Raw genomic sequence first — 20,375 nt, forward strand, 5'->3', positions numbered from 1 at the left:
TTTGGGGTGAGGGGTCTTTGTTTTTAATCCATTCCTTGTATCTCTTTGTTAATTTGCCTCCAGCACTTTGGAAAGAACATTAGAAGACTGAGAGAATGCAAGGGGGAAGGAGGACACATGTGACAACAGACACACACACTCCCTCCTTCCAGACCTGGATGTAAATGAGAAAAGGTTAACGATGCTATCAACGTGGCACAGGTCCAAGCTGCAGACAAAGCCAGCAATATGAAGGTGCCAATATTCTGAGCCTGCAGCACAGGAAGCACGGAGTCAAGTTGCATTTCTCAAACCAGCATGCAAATTTAACTCCTTGCCCGTGCAGAAGCAGGTCTGGTTTCTCTTTTGGGCCAGGCATACAGGCATCAAGTCTTCTTACTCAGCTACCTAAATAATTAGGAATTAGGACAATAAATGCTTTGTATTTCTGGCCATGAGTACACGAGGGGAAACTTCACTCTCAGGGGAAGACAAAAATGGAGATGAATAGCAGACAACAGCACAGCCTGGCTTCTTTTTCCTACATCTCTAATGCAAAAAGCTGTAATTAAGGGACAGAGCAGGAGGGGAAGGTATGAGATGTGTATTACACGACACTGTGGTTTTAACCCTGGCTGCCAAGATGGGTGAAGCAGAGAAAAGTGTGCAAGAATTTAGGGCAGTGCTGCTTATATGCATGACCCCAGTGCGACACGCTCCTACCTCCTGCAGCATGGCTGCTGTGGCTTGTCCTGTGAAACTGATCAGCAATTTGCTCCTGAACTGAAGGAAGGGATGTGCTTGGAGCTGTGTGCCTGCAGCACCTGAGTTGATCCTGCATTTGCCTCCTGTGGCACTGAGACACCAGCAATTTATCAGTGGTTTCATCAGCTGGGTACGTGGCTGCAGGTTCTGCTGCTGCCTCTGTGTGAGCACAGTTATTTAGGAAGCTTTACATAAAGATTTCCAAGATGGGGGGGGGTTGCACTCTGCTGTGTACATCAAGTGGGACTGAAGGGATTCAGGGTTCGTTTTCAGCTTTTCACTGATATTCTTATTAAAATCTGTGACAAATCACCTTCCTGTGCTTTTGTTTCTGCTGTTTTTAATCTGTGTGTGCCTTTTGCAGAACAGCCATTGGCTCTAACACTGCATACGCAGGACCAGAAAAAAAAACAGTGAGCTCATACCTTTATACAAGCCATTAAATCTGCCAACGGAGAGGCCAGAAGCCCAGCTCTACACTCCATGTGTGACGTGCTGTTTCCAGGAGGTAATACAATCAATTACTTAATTAATGAGGAACTTGCTTTGGTCCTGGTGACGAAGAGCAGCTCGCTCCATGCCAGAACCTCCACGTTTGTGGTACACACCACATCCCAGCTGCCCCACTTCTACCCCAGTGCTCTTCCTACCCCCTCCAACACCCCCAAAACTTCTTTTTGCTGCAAGAACTCCCCCAAACATACACATACAAACGTGTACCTCATACATACCAGTACACACAGGACCCCCAGTAACCTCTCCCACTTACACCACTTCCCCCAACAAGCCCCCTCACACCAGTGCCTTCAAGTACCCCCTCTCCCCATACACCAGTCCCCCTAGAAACCACTCTGTCCACACCCCAGTCCCCTCTCTCCCTACACAACAGTACCTTCCATACACCAGTACCCCTACTCCCCTGCACCAGTGCCCCCAGTATCCCCTCTCCCCATATACCAGTCCACCTAGAAACCCTCTCCTCGCACATCAGTTCCCCCAGCACCTCCCTCTCCCCACCAGTTCCCCCAGTTGCCCTTCTCCCCACACCAGTCTCTGCTGTTCCCTCTCCCCACACACACACCAGTCCTCCCACTGCCCCTTTCCCCACACACCGGTGACCCCAGTCCTTGTCTCCCCACATCAATCCCTTCAGTCCCCCCCTCCCTACACACTCATCCCCCCAGAGCATCTCTCTCCATACACCAGTGACCCCACTCCTCCAACTCCCCACACACAGCAGTGACCCCAGATTCCTCTTCCCACATCAACCCCTTCAGTGCCCCCTTCCCCCCAGACCACTCCTCCCAGTCCCCTTCTCTCCCCACACATACCAGTTACCCCAGTCCCCCTCTCCCCACACAAACCAGCCCCTTTAGCATCCCTTTTCCCCACACACCAGTCTGTCCAGTACCCCTCTCACCCCACACCACTGACCCCAATCCCCTCTCACCCCACACCACTGACCCCAATCCCCTCTCTCCCCACACCACTGACCCCCCATACACCACTCCTCCCTTTTCCCTTACCAGTACCTCCAGTACCCCCCTTCTCCGCACACATCAGTACCCCTTACCCCTCCTCTTCCCACTTCAGTACCATTTATACACCAGTGACTCTTCTCCCCACACACCAGTTTGTCCAGTACCCCTCTAACCCCACACCAGTGACCCCAGACCCCTCACTCCCCACATCAATCCCTTCAATGCCCCCTTCCCCACATATCAGTGACCCCAGTCCCCCTCTCTCCACACACCAGTCTCTCCAGTACCCCCTCTCACCCCACACCACTGACCCCAATCCCCTCTCTCCCCACACCACTGACCCCCCATACACCACTCCTCCCTTTTCCCACACCAGTACCTCCAGTACCCCCCTTCTCCCCACACATCAGCACCCCTTACCCCTCCTCTCCCCACATCACTACCATTTATACACCAGTGACCCCAGTACCCCCCTCTCACCCCGCACCACTGACCCCAGTCCCCTCTCCCTGACCCCCCACACACCAGTCCTCGCAGTAACAACTCTCCCCCCACATCAGTACCCTCCCTATACAACAGCCCTCCCTCTCCCCATTCCAATACCCCATACACACCAGTACCCCCTTTTCTCCTCCCCCCGCACTACGTCTCCCAGCGTCCCCCGGTGCGTTGCGGGGAGGAGCGTGGGGCGGTTCCTGGGCGGACCGCTGAACACCGGATCGTCCCCGGCGCTTTTGGGGCTATGGCGATCCCCGGGAGCAGCGGCTCCCTGCGGGGTGACATCAGTGCGTGGGGCCGGGGGAGCAGGGATGGGCTGTGTGGAGGGGAGGAAAGAGGGCGGTTGTTTTGTGTTTTGGGGAGGATTTGGGGTCAGGGAAGGGAGGGGAGCGATGGGGCCCTGATTAACCGTCCTATGGGAGATACTGTACTGCTGGTGGGGCGAGAGGTGGTGGCCTTAAGATGTGCCAGGGAGGCACAGGTTGGGTATTAAAGGCAGTTTATTCTCTGAAAGAGGGGTCAGGGGTTGGAACAGGCTGCCCAGGGAGGCGGGGGGATGAGGGGGGGTGGAGGGGAGGTGTCACCATCCCTGGAGGTGTTGAAAGATCGTGGAGATGTGGCACTGGAGGCATGGATTGATGGTTGGATTGGGTGATCTTAGTGGTCCTTCCAACCCTAACGATTCTATGAGCCTTTAACTCCACGTGGGAAAGATTTGGATTTGATGGGTGGACCCTTTGATGGTGATGGGGTTGTGCTCAGAGAGTGGTGGTCAACGCTGCGGTGTCCAGATGGAGATCAGTGTTGTGTGTTGTCCTTCAGCGGTCAGTGCTGGGACTGGGGCTCCTTAATATCTTCATCAAGGACATCAGTGGTGCCATCAGGTGCACCCTCAGCAAGATTGCAGATGACACCAAGCTGTGCTGTGCAGTCAACATGCCTGAGGGATGGGATGGCATCCAGAGAGACCCAGACAGCTCAAGGAGTGCACCCAGGAGAACCTCGTGAGGTTCAATAAATCCAAGTGCAAGGTCTTCCTAAATCTCCCCAAGAAACAGGCAGAATATGCCAAGAGGGAGAGATTTAGATGAGAGATAAGGGGGAAAAAAAAGTATTTTACAGGAATGGTAGTAAAGCACTGGAACAGGTTGCCCAGAGAGTAGGTGGATGCTCCATCCATCCATCAAGGTCAGGGTGGATGGCACTCTGAGCACCTGATGGAGCTGCAGGTGTCCATGGTCATTGCAGAGCAGTTGGACTGGATGGCCTTGAAGGGTCGTTTCCCACTCAAACATTTCTATGAAATCATCCTCAAAATTGTGTAAACTGAGGCTTCTGCTCATCTCTGCCCTTTCTCTCCCATTCCACAGCTGTGAGTGCTTGCCTTGAAACAGGTTCTACAGAAAGGTAGTTTGGGAGGAGCTGTAGTTTTAAGGTGTCATTTGCCAATTGTTGTTGTCATTGACCTGAAAGCAAGCAGCACCAGACTGCTCCTATAAACCCTGCTTTGGCAGAACACTGAGGCATGTGCCTTTGTAGAGAGGACAAGCTTACCTGACTGAAGGAGTGTGAAAATAGGTGGGACTGTGCTTTTCCCATCGTTGACATCCCGTTTCCAGTGATTTTAGCCGGAGACAGGAAGGACATTGCTCCTAGTGCTGGTTAGGTGTGAACACCATGGGGTGAATCTAAACCTGCTGGAGGGTTGGTTTGTGGAGGAAAGCTTCAAGCAAATACTGGAAGGGAATGCAGCATTATGAGCAGCCCAATGGAGAGCCCCCAGTGCAAAGCATTGCATGCTGGATTGGGGATACAGTAAGAAATAAGTTTTTTATTCCCATCTCTTTCTTCTTAGGGGTGTGAAACTATATAATCTTTAAGGTCTTTTCCAACCCAAGCCAATCTGTGTTTGTGAATCTACGAGCCTGTTTTCCCATTCCAGCAGAGCTGCTTTTCTCCAGCGCAGAATCTCCCCTGCACGTGGATTTAAAAATAATAATAATAATAATAATAAATCATTTATCTTTTTTTTCCTCTGTAGGCTTCTGGGTTGATCGAACCCCGGTTCACGAAGCAGCCAGGCAGGGAGAAATCCTTCAGCTGCAGCAGCTGATAGAGAACGGAGCCTGCGTCAACGCCGTCACCTACGACTCCATCACCCCCCTGCACGAGGCGAGCCTGCGAGGGCAGACGCAGTGTGTCAAACTCCTCTTGGCTGCAGGGGCCCAAGTGAGTGCTCAGTTGTGCTCCACGTGGAAACCAAGCCACCATGCTGTAGATGGGTACTTGCTGTACTTGATGATCTTTATAGATCTCTTCCAGCTTGGGTTGTTCTGTGATTCCGTGGTCTGTGCTGTAGCTATAGTGCTGTTGCTACGCTCTCGTCTTGCACTGAGGTCAAGAGGAGCCCCAAGTACTGTTGTAAGATGATGTCCACAGAATTGTAGAATCATTTGAGTTTGAAAGGACCCTTAAAGATTATCCAGTCCAACTCTCCTGCAGTAAGCAAGGCCACCTACAGCTCAATCAGAGCTCAGAGCCAGGTTTTGTCCTAACCTTGAACAGTGCCTTAAAGTCCACTTTGTTTTGATGTCTGATTTTATTTCTGGGGTCTGGATTCACTCCATCTGGCTCTGAACATTTTGTTGGTATATTAAGAATTGTGAGTGCTCTCTCCCTGGTAGCATTCAAAGCCAGGCTGGGTGGAACTTTAAGCAACCTGGTCGAAGAGAGACTTTGAGCAACCTGATCTAAGAGGGAGGTGTCCCTGCCTATAGCAGGGGGGCTGAAACTTGGTTTTAAAGGACCTTTCCAAATGAAAACATCCTGTGATCTCTGTGAAGAGGCAGCCTGAGTCATCCTGGGCTTTCCTGATAGTCAGCAAAGGGAGGCACACCTCTTCAGAGGGTATTGGAACTTGTGAGAGATTTAAACAACCTCCTGGAGATTGTTTTCTCCCCCACTCTCCACGCTGACTATTGGCAGAGCCTGGGGTAATCTAATTGAGATGACTCAAGTACCTAAAGCCAGCTGGGATGAGTCAGGGTTCAGAGAGCTGGTGGATGGCCCATTGGAGATGCTGAAGGTCAGGCTGGATGGGGTTCTGAGCACCTCATCGAGCTGTAGGTGTCCCTGTTCATTGCAGGGAAGTTGAACTAGGTGACCTTTCAGGGTTTCATCCAACTCAAACGATTCTGTGACCATAAGGCTAAGAGTGGAGCGGGGAACATGATTGGATTTAGGCTTATTCTTAAGTTTCTTCTCTTCTTTAGTTTTATTACACAGAAAAGAATCTGCTGAAACAGTCTTCAGTGGATTGTGACATCTCACACGCTGAGGTTGGCTGTCCTCAGAGTGAACCTGGTGAAACTGATCACATGTGTGTGTGCTGTGCTCCTCATTGCATATTCAGCCCATCACAAAGCAGGACTTTGCACTGGCACAGACAAGGAGTACTTGTACATCGTGCTGTGCTGGCTCAGCTGCAGCACTGGTAATGTTCAACAGGAGAGCAACAGGGAGGCATTAGGAGAGAGGGAGCATCCTAAACTGTGGTAGCTATTTTTTACATCCCTGGAAGTGTTCAGGATGTCCCTGGGCTGCCTGATCTATTGGCTAGGAACCCTGTGCATGGCAGGAGGTTGGAGCTTGATGGTCTTCTTCAACTCTTTGGAAGGGTAGATAACAGCAGGACAAGGGGAAATGGTTTGAAATTGAAGGAGGGGAGATTTAGGTTGGATGTCAGGGGGAAATTCTTCACAAAGAGAGTGGTGAGGTGCTGGAACAGCTGCCCAGAGAGGCTGTGATGCCCCATCCATCCCTGGAGGTGTTCAAGGCCAGGTTGGATGGGGCCTTGGGCAGCCTGGTCTGGTATTAAATGGAGAGGTTGGTGGCCCTGCATGTGGCAGTGGGGTTGGAGATTCATGATCCTTGATGTCCCTTCCAACCCTGGCCACTCTGTGATGATTCTATGATATGATGACTCTTCCAACCTAAGCCATTCTATGATTCTGTGATGTTAACACACTCTGGGAGCGATAGAAACAGCACCAGCCAGGATGCTGGGAGTGTCAACAACTATTTCCTGAGTTCAGGACAGTGCTAGGGGTAATAACATTAAAAATGTAGTCAAGAGGGTGCTCCTCCACAGCAGCTCACGTAAGGTGAGCATGTAACATTTGCCCAGGGAGGCTGTGGATGCCCCATCCCTGGAAGCATTCAAGGCCAGGCTGGATGTGGCTCTGAGCAGCCTGGTCTGGTGGTTGGTGACCCTGCACACAGCAGGGGGGTTGAAACTGGATGATGATTGCAGTCCTTTTCAACCTAGGCCATTCTTTGATTCTATGATTTCTTCTTCCTTGGAGGTGGATGCCAGGAATATTGATGGCAGCACTCCACTCTGTGATGCCTGTGCCTCAGGGAGCATTGAGTGTGTGAAAGTGCTGCTGTCCCATGGTGCCAAAGTGAACCCTCCCCTGTACACAGCATCCCCTCTTCATGAAGCCTGCATGAACGGTAAGCTGGCGTGGTCTTATCCTTGCACAGTTATTTGCAGCTTGGAAAATGAACTCAGAATGCAAAGCACAGTGGTGCTGGGGGAATAAAGCAGCCCCTTGTGTTGGGTGCCTTCATCCCACGTGATGGGCAGGGGATCAGATCTTAGGCAGATAAAACACCATCTTCTCAAGAGAGGAAAACTGCAGCAGCCATTGTAAATTGTCAGCTCCTGCTTCATTTTCTCCTGTTGAGCCTTTTTCCTAAGACTGTGCTGCTGAGTGCCTTAAGTCACATGGAAAAATGAAGGCTGTTGTGGTCTTGAAGGTGATCTCATCCACCCTGGGCTAATTCAGCCATGCAACCAATTCTGCAAACCACAGGCTGCTTAGTGCCAGCCCTCAGAATCACGTTGGTTTGATCATTAGCTCTAGCTTAATGCTGTGCAGATGTAGCTGTTTCTTGTGCCCTGTTCTCAGCCTCTGTCCTATGGTATAGCATCTGGCTCACAAGTGTTTCTATTTTGCACCCATCGCCTCAAATATTAAACAAAGCTGCTCCTGCCTCAAGCTGATCTCATCTATTTGAGCTGGATTCTTCCTTTTGACTCAGGTCTTCTGTTTCTAAAGGCAGCTCAGATTGTGTGCAACTCCTCATAGACGTCGGTGCCAACTTGGAGGCTCACGACTGCCATTTTGGGACACCCTTACACGTGGCCTGTGCCCGGGAGCATCTGGACTGTGTGAAGTTGCTGCTTAAGGCAGGTAGGGCAGCTGTGGGGTTTGTTTTGGGCTGACTGTGTGCAGCATTTCCCTTTTGGTGCCCCACTATGACGCTCTTGCCCAAGAGCTTATTCATTCCCAGCATGGCAAAGATGGTAAAGAAGGAAAGATTGGCATTCAGTCGGGCAAAGCTTCATTCCATTCTCCTTTTTTCAATGAAAATCAGCACCCCTGTAGCCCTCTGGAACAACATTTCAGTGATAGCAGCTAGAATACACACTTTCAGTTTTGTTGACACAGTCGTGTGGCCTTGCATAAATCTTAGAGAGAGATGTCAGGGTTTGATGTTGTGCAAGAAAGCAGAGATGAGGTCACCTCATGCCTCTGGGAGATCTGCTTAGTGTTATACCTAGGTGAGTGTGCTGGATTTCAAGTCAGCATTACACAACTCCAGATTTCATCTTCCACTTTTCATGCTGCTCACTTGGAACTGGGCTTCTCATATTTGCCCGTGCTCACCATGAAGTGATTTGACCCAGGGAGGATTTGGCTTTTTCAGTGTTAGTTGTCTAGAACTTCTGTAGCTAAGCCAATCTGTTTTCTATCCCTCCAGCTCCTTGTTTTGGGCACCCACCTTCAGATTGGACTGACTGATTCCCCAGAAAAGACTTGATCCTGCAGTAGTGTCTGATGGCAAGCTTCTACATCCAGTGCTTAAACAAGGACATCACTGTTTGTGTGTGAGCACTCCACTGGGGTGACTGGGAATGGCTTCAGGCAGCATAGGTTCAGGAAGCACTTTTGAACTTCACACTTAGCAGCTTATTTACTCAGTAACATTGACTAAAATCCTTTCTCTACAAAGAAAACGAAGCCAGAGAAGAAAACTCACGCACTGGCAGCACTGAGAACTTGTTCAGCAGTATGGTTTCCTGTTTGTAGTGTTTGGTTTGGATCTCTTTCTAGCCACTCATACTTGTGTTAATAGGATTTTGTTCCCTACTTAAAACCACTCCTTAACATTTGGGTCAAATGAGGCTTTCATAAACAGGTTTGTTTTCCTTTCTGGTCTCAGGGGCGAATGTGAATGCTGCTAAACTCCACGAGACAGCCCTCCACCATGCAGCAAAAGTGAAGAATGTGGATCTGGTTGAGATGCTGATTGAGTTTGGAGGAAATATCTACGCAAGAGACAACAGAGGAAAGAAGCCATCAGATTACACCCTGAGAAGCAGTCCCACAGCAAAATGCTTTGAGTACTATGAAAGTGAGTGAAATGTGATCCCTTGCCCTGGGAATTCAGTGGCTGCCAGTGCTATTGCACTAAAAGTACAAGGTTTTGCACTTGGGCTGGAGGAATCCCAGGCATCCCTACAGACTGGGAGGAGCAGTCCTTGAGAGCAGCCCTGCAGAGAAGGACCTGGGGGTCCTGGTGGGTGGAAAACTGAACGTGAGCCAGCAGTGTGCTCTTACAGCTCAGAAAGCAAATGGTGTCCTGGGCTCCATCAGCAGAGGGGTGGCAGCAGGGACAGGAGGGGATTGTCCCTCTCTGCTCTGCCCTCGGGAGGCCCCATGTGCAGCACTGCATCCAGGTGTGGGGCCTCCAGTGCAAGAAAGACAGGGAGCTGTTGGAGAGGGGCCAGAGGAGCCACAAAGATGAGCAGAGGGCTGCAGCACCTCCTGCAAAGACAGGCTGAGGGAGCTGGGCTTGTTCAGCATGGAGAAGAGGAGGCTGTGGGGTGACCTCAGTGCAGCCTGCAGGACCTGAAGGGAGCCTACAAACAGGAGGGGAGTCAACTCTTCACAAGATAACAACAGGACAAGAGGAAATGGTTTGAAGTTGAAGGAGGGAAGATTTAGGTTGGATATCAGGGGCAAGTTCTTTACAGAGAGTGGTGAGGAGCTTTGGAACAGGCTGCCCAGAGAGGCTGTGGATGCAATCCTGTTTTTAGTGAGCACCTTAAGACTGATGATTCTCTTATAGGAGTCTCTCTGAATTGCTCTCAGATTGCAGCAAAGCGTGCTGTTCTGGCTGCAGCTGATCTGGGTAAAGAGGCTGAGCTCTACAGTGCCATAAATAATTGTTATACCTTGTTAGAGTTTACTGCCCTGACAACTCAGCTGGCAGAACTGCCTGTCTAGCTGCTTTTTAACACATATTGTTGTAACAGTACTGTGACAACTCTAATAGTATTATTTTTTTGCAGCTTGCATCATTAAATTCAGGACAGATGGTGATCTTGGATGCTGCTGGTTATTGAGGATGTGATTTTAGGGACAGCAGCTGCTTAGCTCCATCCAGAGCAAAGTGCCTGATCATAACCATGCACGTGCATGCAGGCATCGACGTCTGGGGTGGAGGCTGCAGACTGGGGCTGTCTGGAAGGGGATCAAACACTTTATTGGAGCTCTGAGCAGAGCAAACAGTCGATGTAGCCCTCAGGTGGAGAAGCAAAGCAGTAAAGCAGTGCTGGAAGTAGGTTTTATTCCTACGTGTGCCATTGCTGAGGCTCTGTGCAATCTGAGGGCAATCTGAGTCTTGAATGGCACCTGTGGACCACAGCAGATGATTCAGTGCATGCACAGATGGACACTCAGCCATCTGCTGAGCTGCAGCATTAACTTTGTGTCCTCTTTTCTCCGTTTAGAAACACCTCTGAGTCTGTCACAGCTCTGCAGAGTAACGGTGAGGAGGGCTGCTGGGCAGCGAGCGCTGGAGAAGATTGCCAAACTCAACATCCCTCAGAGGTTAATCCAGTACCTGTCCTACAACTGACAGGCACCAAGGTGGCTGGGAAGGACACTGATTGCACAACATGAAGTATCCATCTCTTTCTCTTCTACCTCCCCACAAGAAATGAGTTTTAATTTAAGCAAACTGGTGTAAATAGTATTTATGAGGCAGCGCTTCCCATCCCTTCCTCTTCTCTGTGAGGAATTGTTTGAGCACAGACAACCTTAGGCAAGGTGTAGTGCTGCTCTGGAGCTGCAGCCTCTCCCAGGGTGTTCTGTTTGCCTGTCGCTGCATTTCAGGCTGTAGGGCTGTAGTGCTTGCTCTGTGCATGGGATTTATCTTGCCTAATTTTAGCTGTCTCCAACCTAAACACATCTCTGTACGATCCAGCCAGACTCCCTTTGCAGGCAGTGGAGAGAAATAGATACTTCCAGAGCATGATTCATCCCTCCTGTTTTAGATGCCTGTGTTTGGATGATACACAGCTTCTTTGGGACACCTGTTCCCACTGCCTGCAAAGGGATTTGGAGGTGATACTCTGCTTATGGATGTGCATGTCTCTGAATTGGGAACACTGGAGCCCACCTTTCTGTTAATAACTGGAGTGATAACTGTCAATGCCAAGTAACAAGTCCTGAGTGACCTGTGTGCTCCAGCTGGAGGCAAATTAAGTCCCCAATCCTTGCTGAAGGTGAGCCAGCTTGTACTGTCGTGTTCCTATAGGATGTCTTTATGTCTCCCCTTGAAGCCCAAGCAGGAGATAGGTTTGTCTGCATGTCCCAGGAAGAGCTTCCTTCCAGACAGCTGGTCCCAAAGAATATTTTCCACTTTCACTGAGCCACTGCGACCTATTTGTTGCTTTGAAGTGCAATAAGAGGCAGATATGTTGCCCAGTGTTGCCCAAAGTACAGAACTCTATATGGCAAGGGCACATCCCTTAAGCAGTGGTACACCTAATCCCTGTGGCATTGACCCACATGTGAGAGGCAATAGTAGGGCCCTGCCCTGGGATTTGGGATTTTTTTCCCTTCTGAGTTTGTTTCTTGGTTCTGGAACCTCATGGAGGTTGGCAGCAGGAGTGCTGTGCTGCTGAGTGTTGTGCTCAAGTCTCTTGGCTCCAGCAGGTGCTTTGCAGCTTTGTACTTGGGTGATTTAAACCTCCAGGGTGACATTTATATGAGCAGAGCCAAAATTGTCATCTTCCTTCCAGATGAGACGTTCCATACCACAGGGTGAAAGGGATGGAGCTCTCTGGCAGCAGGTCCTTAGCGCTGTGATGAGAGCAAATTCCTCTTCTAAATAACAGTAAAGGTCAAGAAATCCTCTGGCTGACGTGGGATCAAGAGAACTCAGGGCTCTCAACATCCTTCATGCTGTGCAGGATGAATGGTAGCTTGCCTTCTGTCTGCAGCTACCATGACAGGGCAAAACAGCACGAGCACAGAGTTCAAGAGCTGAAATGGAACTGAATGCACTTTAATGGTGACCAGCAAATTATTATTTTTTAGATTTTTTTTGGCTATGCTCATTGCCCACAAACCCATTTGTTGCTTTTTTTTTTTTTCTTCTTTTTTTTTTTTGGCAATGTGATACCGTGCAGAACTGGGACAGGAAACCTTCTGAGACTGTGCTTTTTATGGGATTATCTGTTTATTATTCTATCCAGAGTTTTATGTTTGCCACAGAAGAAATGTGAAGTTGCCAAGAAGCTCAGGGAAGCTCTGGAGTGGAGTTCACCCCTGTGGTTGTTAAGATAAAGGTTTTGTATTATATCTTTCAACACAAGCTTCCTCTGCCTCAAATGCTTGTCCTTACAGATAAATCTGTATTAGGAAAGCACCCACCTTTCAGTATTCTGGGATGAAAACCCTTCCTCTTGATTCCATCTCAGATCCTCACTGCTTTTTTAACGTATCCTAAGCTGGTGAAGTGGTGAGATGGTAAAATCCAAGCTTCCAGTGTACAAAAGGCTCCTGGAACAGCCAAGAATAAAATGACCAGTTCCTTTTTCTGTCATCTTCATTTTTTTCCTCCACAGTAAGTTTGTGAAGTTTGGTTTTAAGAGACCCTGATGATGGATGCAGACCTGAGACCACGGTGATGCTCTTAATCTTTTATCCATCCTATCCAGCCTTCAGTTCCTTAAATCCTGCAGGGATTTCTCAGCTGGCTGTGAGACGTCTTCTGAGCCAATGCATTTTACAGCTCAAAGACAAAGTAAATGCAAGGTTAAACCAATGCAAAGTTTTGGCTTCTGTTAATATGTTGGACTGCAATTTTTGGGGGCAGTTCCTGCAGGAGTAACAGAGTCACCCTGGCTGCAGGTACAGATTTCCTAGACAGCTGGAAATCTCTGCAGCAACCCCAAATTAAAATGAAAATCAGAAGCTTTGAAGGTAGTGTTGCCCTAAAATGGGCATCTAAGCTAGATGAGAGGGGTAACGTTTATATTGCAGTCTGTTCTGACCTACAAATTGCCATCCTCAGTGCTCTGCTTTTGCTGATCCATCCCCAGAGCATTGCTGCACAGCTCTGCTTGATGTGAGACACATGTGGACGACTTGGAATCACCCACAAGACTTCATGGAGAGCATAGATGTGGCACACTGTCCCATCAAGTTGTCCTGCTGTCTCATGTAGCATCACACTGCAGGTAATGAATTGCCAGCTGCTCTGGCAGCTGTGATGATGCTTTTAACCCTCTTTGGCAGCAGCAGTGTAAGGGGCTTGGACAGGCTCCTCTGGTTATTTTTGCACTGTTTCTCTTACATGTCTAAGAAAGAAGGGGGCCCAAGGTGGCCTTATCTGCTGCAAGCTGTATGCATCTCATCTGTGTGACTTAGAATCATTAAGGTTGGAGAAGACAGCTAAGATAATCAAATCCAACCATCAACCCATCCCCTCCATGCCACATGTCCCTCCGTGCCACATCTGCTCTTCTCTTGCTCTTCCCAACTGGCAGGACCATCAGGGGCTGGAAAATTTGGACTGTCCCCAAACCTTAATTTACACTGAGTTTATAGGGACTGGCCAGTGCTGCTTTCGGTACCTATGGGTTGGCAAAGAGTTTGGGGAGTGCTGAAAAGGAAGGAGGTGGTCTGAATCTCAGTTCTGTGCAACTCCTCAGCTGGCTCTGCTGGGGCTACACCCTTTGCTTTTATTTTTATGTCAGTTCTGGCTGCAATTTGAGTTCTTTCACTCTTTAATCTGAATGTCAAATCAAGGCTTGAACCCAACGCAAACAAACCCAAACACTCCAGGTCTGTGCTGCTTTCAGCCATGCCCTTCCTGGGCTCCCAGAGCCAAGGAAGAACCCAAGCCCCAAACTGCACCTCCAGTTTACCATTTCAATCCTCTTCCTCTCTCCTGTGGGTTTCTCCTTCCTGCCTTCTACCTCTGTTACGCTTCCAGTGCTCCAAAATAACCCTGCTTCCACCCAATATTTGGAGGAGTCCAGGTGCAAACAGCACACTGCTGTTCCTGATGCTTGCTGCTTGCTCTCCAGCGGGGAACTCGATCGTAGCAGCTTCCCACCAACTTTATGAAGTTAATCCAGAAAAAACAAGGTGTGACTCAAGCTGGTGCCTTGGAAGAAAACCTTATGGCTCCAAAGAATTAACTCCTTGTACTGCACACAACCATTGCTTTGCCTGGAAGAAGTGGGGGGGATTCTTCTTCCTCCCCCTGCATGAATGAAGGAATTGTGCTCAGAGTTGCAGGGAAAACGTTGTAGATTCTCAGCTTAAAGAATCGTAGAGTCATAGAATCACAGAATAGTTGAATGTGACTCTTGTAGATCATAGAGTCCATGGGTGGGGAATGGAAGAGCACAAACACAGTTTCTTCATTTTTTATTTAATGTCTTCAGGGCGCTTCACGCATTCAAAGCCCAAATCTCAGCAGCAGCAAACAAAGCCCTTCAGTGTCCTTTGGATGTGCATTGCACCATGCTCTAAGCAAGCACAGGCATGAAATATGCCTTCTACCTCTTCATTAAAAAAAAAATAAACACGACAGAATACTGAAGATCTTGAGCATTTACCTGAGCTTTCTCACACCCAATTCATCACCTACCTCTGTCGTGTAAAGGGAAAAAGTGATTTTGCAGCTGCCTGCAAGAAGATGGCGCCTGTCCATAGGCATAAGCTGAGGTTTCCTGCACAGCCATTAAAATGCCTTTTAACGACGTAGTGATGGTAATGTTGAGTCATAGAATAGCTGGGGTTGGAAGGAGGGTGCACACGATCCCACTGTCTGTGTCATTGATAAAGATGAGCACAGATCCCAAGATGGACCCCTGGGGGACACCACTCGTCACCAGCTCCACCTGGACACGGAGACATTGACCACAGCCCTTTGGCTATGACCATCCAACCAGCTCTTTATCTGCCCTTCAAAACCAAATCTCTCCCGTTTGGAAATAAGGATGTGGTACAGGACCGTGTCAAAGGCCTTACACAAGTGTTTTGGAGGAGAAAAATGGGAAATGAGTGAAAGCTGTGCAAGCCTGGATGGCCCTCGTGTAATGGGCAAGGAGAGGATAGATGGGCCCTCCTGGTCCCATGGGAAGAAAAGATGGAAAAAGCCCCAAATCTCCCCCTGTTCTGGAGGGCTCCCAGCATGGAGTGGTGGTGGTTGAGCTCACAGCATGATTTATTTCCCATTAAATGCCCCAGTGGTGCAGGGATGCAGCCTGGAGCAGCACCAGTAGTGGCCACTTCCCCAACTCCATTAACTCTTGCAGGATTTCTTGCACAGAGCTACTTCTTTTTTGGCTGATAAAGCCAAATCCCAGCATATTCCCTTGGTGCCTAACATGGGCGACATTCACCCTTGAAGTGGTGAAACTTCTTGTCCCCTCTTCAGGTCCCACATTCTCTTTCCTGATCCAACTTGTCCCCTCTTCAGGTCCCATAAGGATAACACTTGGCTTAGGTTGGAGGGGACCTTCGAGATCATCAGGGATGTGGTTTAGTGGGCAAATATTGGTGGTAGGTGGATGGTTGGACTGGATAATCCAGGAGGTCTTTTCCAGCCTTGGTGTTTCTGTGATTCTATTCTATGAACTCAACCCAGTTCCTGTGGGCACCCCTCTCCCTGCCAGCTTGGAGCTGCACAAAAGGACTTTTCCCCACTTGTTAGCACTCCCATTTTCTACAACCTCCCTTTTCTGCAGCCTCATTCTTTCACATCCTCCTTTTTTCACGTCCTTTGGAAGTGCTCAGCACAGTTCCCCATTCCTTCTGCGCTGGAGATGGAGCTGCAGGGTTGTTCCTCACCATTTACTTGATGTGTTTTTACAGCCTCGTGGTTGAAATGTTATCTAAATGCCTCTTTTGGTAGAATGAATATCTGGGGGGAGTTTGGGTCTGATACAGCAGCATCAGAGCTGAAGCACCTCCCAACTCCTGCTCCCTTGGTTGAAGATGCTGGGAGGTTTTGGGGTTGCTTATATCCCATCATTTTAGAGAGAGAAAAAAAAAAGTCCCCCCATTTTAGAGATAAACTGTCCAGTGCCACACAGGATGCAGGAAAATGGGGACACAGTGAAGAGGGGTGCTGGGCTGTCAGCCCCTCACCACTGCAGGGAGTCCCTATGGGATTTTTGGGGAAGAGGTGACGCTCAGCTCATGTCAGGGCAGGAATGAGATCCCTCAATTCCCCAGGTCCTATTCCATGGGGTTCTCCATTGTAGGTGGCCCATCCGAGATGAACCCCTGGGTCTTACCCAGCTGATCCCTCAAGCTCCATCGCATGTCATTCCCCATTTGCCACCCCATATGAACCCCCAGATCCTATCTTAAGCAATCCCATAAGCCCCGTCCTGGAGGATACCCCAGGTCCCATCCCAGCTGTACCACTCCAAGTAATCAGCCAGGCTTCCTCCTGTCACATCCCATTGGATCTCAAATCCCCTCTTAGATCATCCCCCAGGTCTTATCCCAAGGGATCCCCCAGCTCCCATCCTAGATGATCCCCCACCAAGCAACCACACCAACGTCCTACCCTAAGTGATCCCCACCAGGTTCCATGTTAAAGGGTTTACCAGATCCTCTCCCAAAGGATCCTAGATCTCCCAACAGCCATTCCTACTGACCCCCCAAGTCCCACTTCGCTGTCCTTGAACGATCCTTAGTGATGGTAATGGAAAACCTCACCATGCTTCCATGAGTTCAAATTGGAGGAGAAATGGGGAAAAGGGGCATTTTCCACAGGATGAAAATTGATGATGAGAATGCAGGGCCAACGTTCCTGGCTGTGGTCCATCCTCCCTTTAAAGGCTATCATTAAGAAAAACAGCTCAGGATGATCAGTGCGAAAACGCGCCGGTAATTAAACAACCCCAGAATAGAAGGAGAAAAGGTCAGCCCTAAAAATACAGCGCACGGTTTTGTCTCTGAAGCATTCATAAATAACCACATTTTTCAGGAAGGTCTAATTTTAGGCACTTTGGATACCACAGCCTGCTGTGACCCCTTGGCTTATCTCGATGGTGTTGGATTGGTTTCTTTTTTTTTTGGGGGGGGTTGATTTTTGCCTCTTTTCATGTTTTCTGTTTCTTGTGTGTGTGAGCAAGAGGGGAGCTCGTGGTGAAAGCATCAGCGTTGGTGCTGCCGGGTTGGGGTGGAGTGAGCGTGGGTGCGCTCAGCGCTGACATAGCCCTCCCAGCATGCAGGTTCCTGTCTGCTTTTCCCAACGCTGGGAAAACATTTGGGGTTGCCAAAAAAAAAAAGTTGAGATCCTTCTGTTTGGTTGCGCATCCCCAGAACTGCTGTTTCCCATTCGGAATGATTTCATCGTGCTCTCACCACTGCTCTGCTTGCTTGGTAGCGGTGGAGCATTGATAAGACCTGCTGCAATTAATTCTCTTTCCAAATCCTACATACAGAGAAAGGAAATCCTCCCAGCCCAAGGGCGGGAGAGTTGCTGCAGTGGAGTTTCACCTGCTTTGTGGGGAAACTGAGTCAAGGCAGCATCGTGGGGTGGATTAAGATAATTGAGTCCTGCCTTGTTTGAAACAGGGGTCTACCAACCCTCCTCTTGGGATGGGGAGGGAGATAAAAGAGCCCTCAATGCCCTTCCTTTGGGAGAAGCCAGAACAGCCAAGATTCCAAAAGGGATGGGATTATGGGATGGCCACAACCCAGGAAATGAGTGCTGAGCAGCCCTGGGAGCATTTTTCCATCTTTTGGGGTGAAAAAACAGAGAGAGGAGGGATGGGGGTGATTCTGTTCCCATCCCATCCCTGTCACCTCATCAGGGCAGTGTCTTTTTTGAGGGTGTTTCTTAGCAGTGGTTTCAAAGCGAAGCAGAAGGAAGCACTGGTAGATGAGGGGAGACATTTTATTGGACTCAGCACGTTTCTCGTGGATGCACAATGAACCACTATCACCTCTGGGAACACAAGAGGTACATCTTGAGGGTGGAAGCAGGAGGGTCCCCCCCCCAATGTCTATCATCATCCCAAGCTGTCGTGACCCAAGCCCTCTCCTGCATCCAACACAGACGTAGGTTGGCGATGCTCCAGTTGGGATAAAAGATCATTTTTCAGCCCAGGATGGCAGAGAGAAGGCAGTAGGGGGTGGAGGGGCTGGGGACAGCCATGGTCTCTGTTTTCCCTATGAAAAAAAAAAAAAAGAAGGAAAAATTTTTAGAAAGCACCTTAAACATTGATTTTTCCAACCACCAACCATCGGCAGCAATGCAGGAGGTGGTCAGGGGTGGGGAATGAGACATATGTGGTGCCGCTGCAATTGGTTCCATGGCTTTCAGAGCACGTGGGGCCGGGCACGAGTTACCTGCGGGCTGGGGACGAAGCTCACTTCTCCGTCATCATCCTCACAAACTCCTCGTAGTTGACCTGCCCGTCGTTGTTGCAATCTGCCTCCTTGATCATCTCGTCCACCTCCTCGTCTGTCAGCTTCTCTCCCAGGTTGGTCATGACGTGCCGCAGCTCCGCCGCGCTGATGTAACCGTTGCCGTCCTTGTCGAAGACGCGGAAAGCTTCGCGGATCTCCTCCTCGCTGTCCGAGTCCCTCATCTTCCTCGCCATCAGCGAAAGGAACTCGGGGAAATCAATGGTGCCGCTGCCGTCCGCGTCCACCTCTCCCACCATGTCCTGCAGCTCCGCCTCGGTGGGGTTCTGCCCCAGTGAGCGCATGACGGTGCCCAGCTCCTTTGTGGTGATGCAGCCGTCGCCGTCGCGATCGAAAAGGGAAAAAGCCTCCTTGAATTCGGCGATCTGCTCCTCCGACAGCCGCTCGGCCATGGCGTCCCGCGCTCTCCGCTCGCACACGGCTTTGCCCCAGCACGCAGCGCTGGCGGGGAGGTGTGGATGGGGCCTCCTCCTTCCTGTTCTCCCACTCCTGGAGCCTCCTCCTTCTCCTGGGGCCTCCTCCCTTCTGTCCTCCCTTTCCCGGAGGAGGAGCAGGAGGAGCTGGGGCATGCACGAGGTTTCCTGCTCCTTGCTCGTGCAGGTCCAGGCAGAACACAGCTGTGATGCACTCCTTGTGCTCCTTGCTGATGAGAACCTGAGTCAGCCATGACACCTTGTCTGGGCTCCCTGAGCACGGCTGCGTGGCCCCAGGGAGCTGACGCGGCCGTACATCAGGTGAGTTGTGTCGTGAAGCTCATGCCCTGGTTAGTCAGGGGTTAATCCTGTGCTGATGGAAGGTGAATCACCGTGTCAAGCTGTTTCATTTTGTTCTCATTTTGTTTCATTTTTTCATTTTGTTCTCCATTTTACATCAGGGAGTTGAGAAGAACATGAGGACAAGGGGCTCAGGAGCACATGATTATGTGCTTCTTTGCCCACTTGTCCTTGTTCATCTGTCCATCAAGTCAACTAACCAACCATCCACCCATTCATCCCTGTCCATTTAGTCATACGTCCATCCAGTTGCCCAACCATCCATCCATGCGTCCATCCACTTACCCAACCACATTGCCATCCATCCATCCATCCATCCATCCATCCATCCATCCATCCATCCATCCATCCATTTTTCCATTTTCCCATCCCTCCATTTTTCCATCCATCAATCCATCCATCCATGTCTCCCTCTCTCCCTTGCTCCCTCCCTCCCTTGCTCCCTCCATCCCTCCCTCCCTCCCTCCCTCCCTCCCTCCCTCCCTCCCTCCCTCCCTCCCTCCCTCCACCCCTCCACCCATCCATCCATCCCTCCATCCCTCCACCCATCCATCCATCCATCCATCCATCCATCCATCCATCCATCCATCCATCCATCCATCCATCCTTCCTCCCATCCATCCATCCATCCATCCATCCTTCCTCCCATCCATCCATCCATCCATCCTTCCTCCCATCCATCCATCCATCCATCCATCCATCTATCCATCCACCCACCCCCCTCTTTTTCCCATGTCCCCATAATGGCCAAGTCACTTCTCCAGCTGGACCAGGGTACTAATGGGACCAGATGACCAAACTCTACAGCAGAATACAATCTGACTTTCTTGTCTACAAGAAAACAACACCACTTTTCCCCATTTTTACCCCAGTGAGGAAGTAAAGCTGTGAGATTTGGATGGAATGTCATGAAACAGAAGCAAACTATGGGACAGCATGGGAATTGCATTCTCCAGACTGGACAGAGGTTGGGAGGAGAGCACCTAAGAAAAATCTCATCTGGAAAAACCTCTTGGCACGTTCAGGCGTTGCTGGGAGGAACCATGGGCTGA

The 20,375-nt window shown here is 49.9% G+C and overlaps 2 protein-coding genes across 2 annotated transcripts; one reads left to right on the forward strand and one right to left on the reverse strand.

The window, feature by feature from the left end:
* The first annotated feature begins 2,904 nt into the window (after positions 1–2,904).
* On the forward strand, positions 2,905–12,680 carry ASB13 (ankyrin repeat and SOCS box containing 13). The gene is made up of 6 exons (XM_048933326.1): positions 2,905–3,010; positions 4,765–4,952; positions 7,088–7,238; positions 7,847–7,981; positions 9,015–9,206; positions 10,588–12,680. The coding sequence occupies exons 1-6, from the start codon at positions 2,968–2,970 to the stop codon at positions 10,713–10,715; spliced, it is 837 nt and encodes a 278-aa protein (XP_048789283.1). The 5' UTR covers positions 2,905–2,967; the 3' UTR covers positions 10,716–12,680.
* A 5,353-nt stretch (positions 12,681–18,033) lies between these two features.
* Positions 18,034–19,017, reverse strand: LOC125688231 (calmodulin, striated muscle). Its single transcript, XM_048934036.1, has 2 exons — positions 18,473–19,017; positions 18,034–18,292 (listed from the first exon to the last, which is right to left on the reverse strand). Exon 1 carries the CDS (start codon positions 18,940–18,942, stop codon positions 18,493–18,495), a length of 450 nt encoding a protein of 149 aa, XP_048789993.1. The 5' UTR covers positions 18,943–19,017; the 3' UTR covers positions 18,034–18,292; positions 18,473–18,492.
* Positions 19,018–20,375: the final 1,358 nt, after the last annotated feature.

The sequence above is a fragment of the Lagopus muta genome, chromosome 1, assembly GCF_023343835.1.
Source record: "Lagopus muta isolate bLagMut1 chromosome 1, bLagMut1 primary, whole genome shotgun sequence".
NCBI lineage: Eukaryota > Metazoa > Chordata > Aves > Galliformes > Phasianidae > Lagopus > Lagopus muta.

What these genes read in the sequence shown, in the direction of transcription:
- ASB13 (XM_048933326.1), top strand. Translation starts at nt 2,968, where the DNA reads ATGGCGATCCCCGGGAGCAGCGGCTCCCTGCGGGGTGACATCA. An exon ending in TCATGAAGCCTGCATGAACG is followed by an intron (nt 7,239 to 7,846) that starts GTAAGCTGGCGT and finishes CTGTTTCTAAAG; the next exon opens with GCAGCTCAGATTGTGTGCAA. An exon ending in ATGCTTTGAGTACTATGAAA is followed by an intron (nt 9,207 to 10,587) that starts GTGAGTGAAATG and finishes TTCTCCGTTTAG; the next exon opens with AAACACCTCTGAGTCTGTCA.
- LOC125688231 (XM_048934036.1), bottom strand. Translation starts at nt 18,942, where the DNA reads ATGGCCGAGCGGCTGTCGGAGGAGCAGATCGCCGAATTCAAGGAGGCT.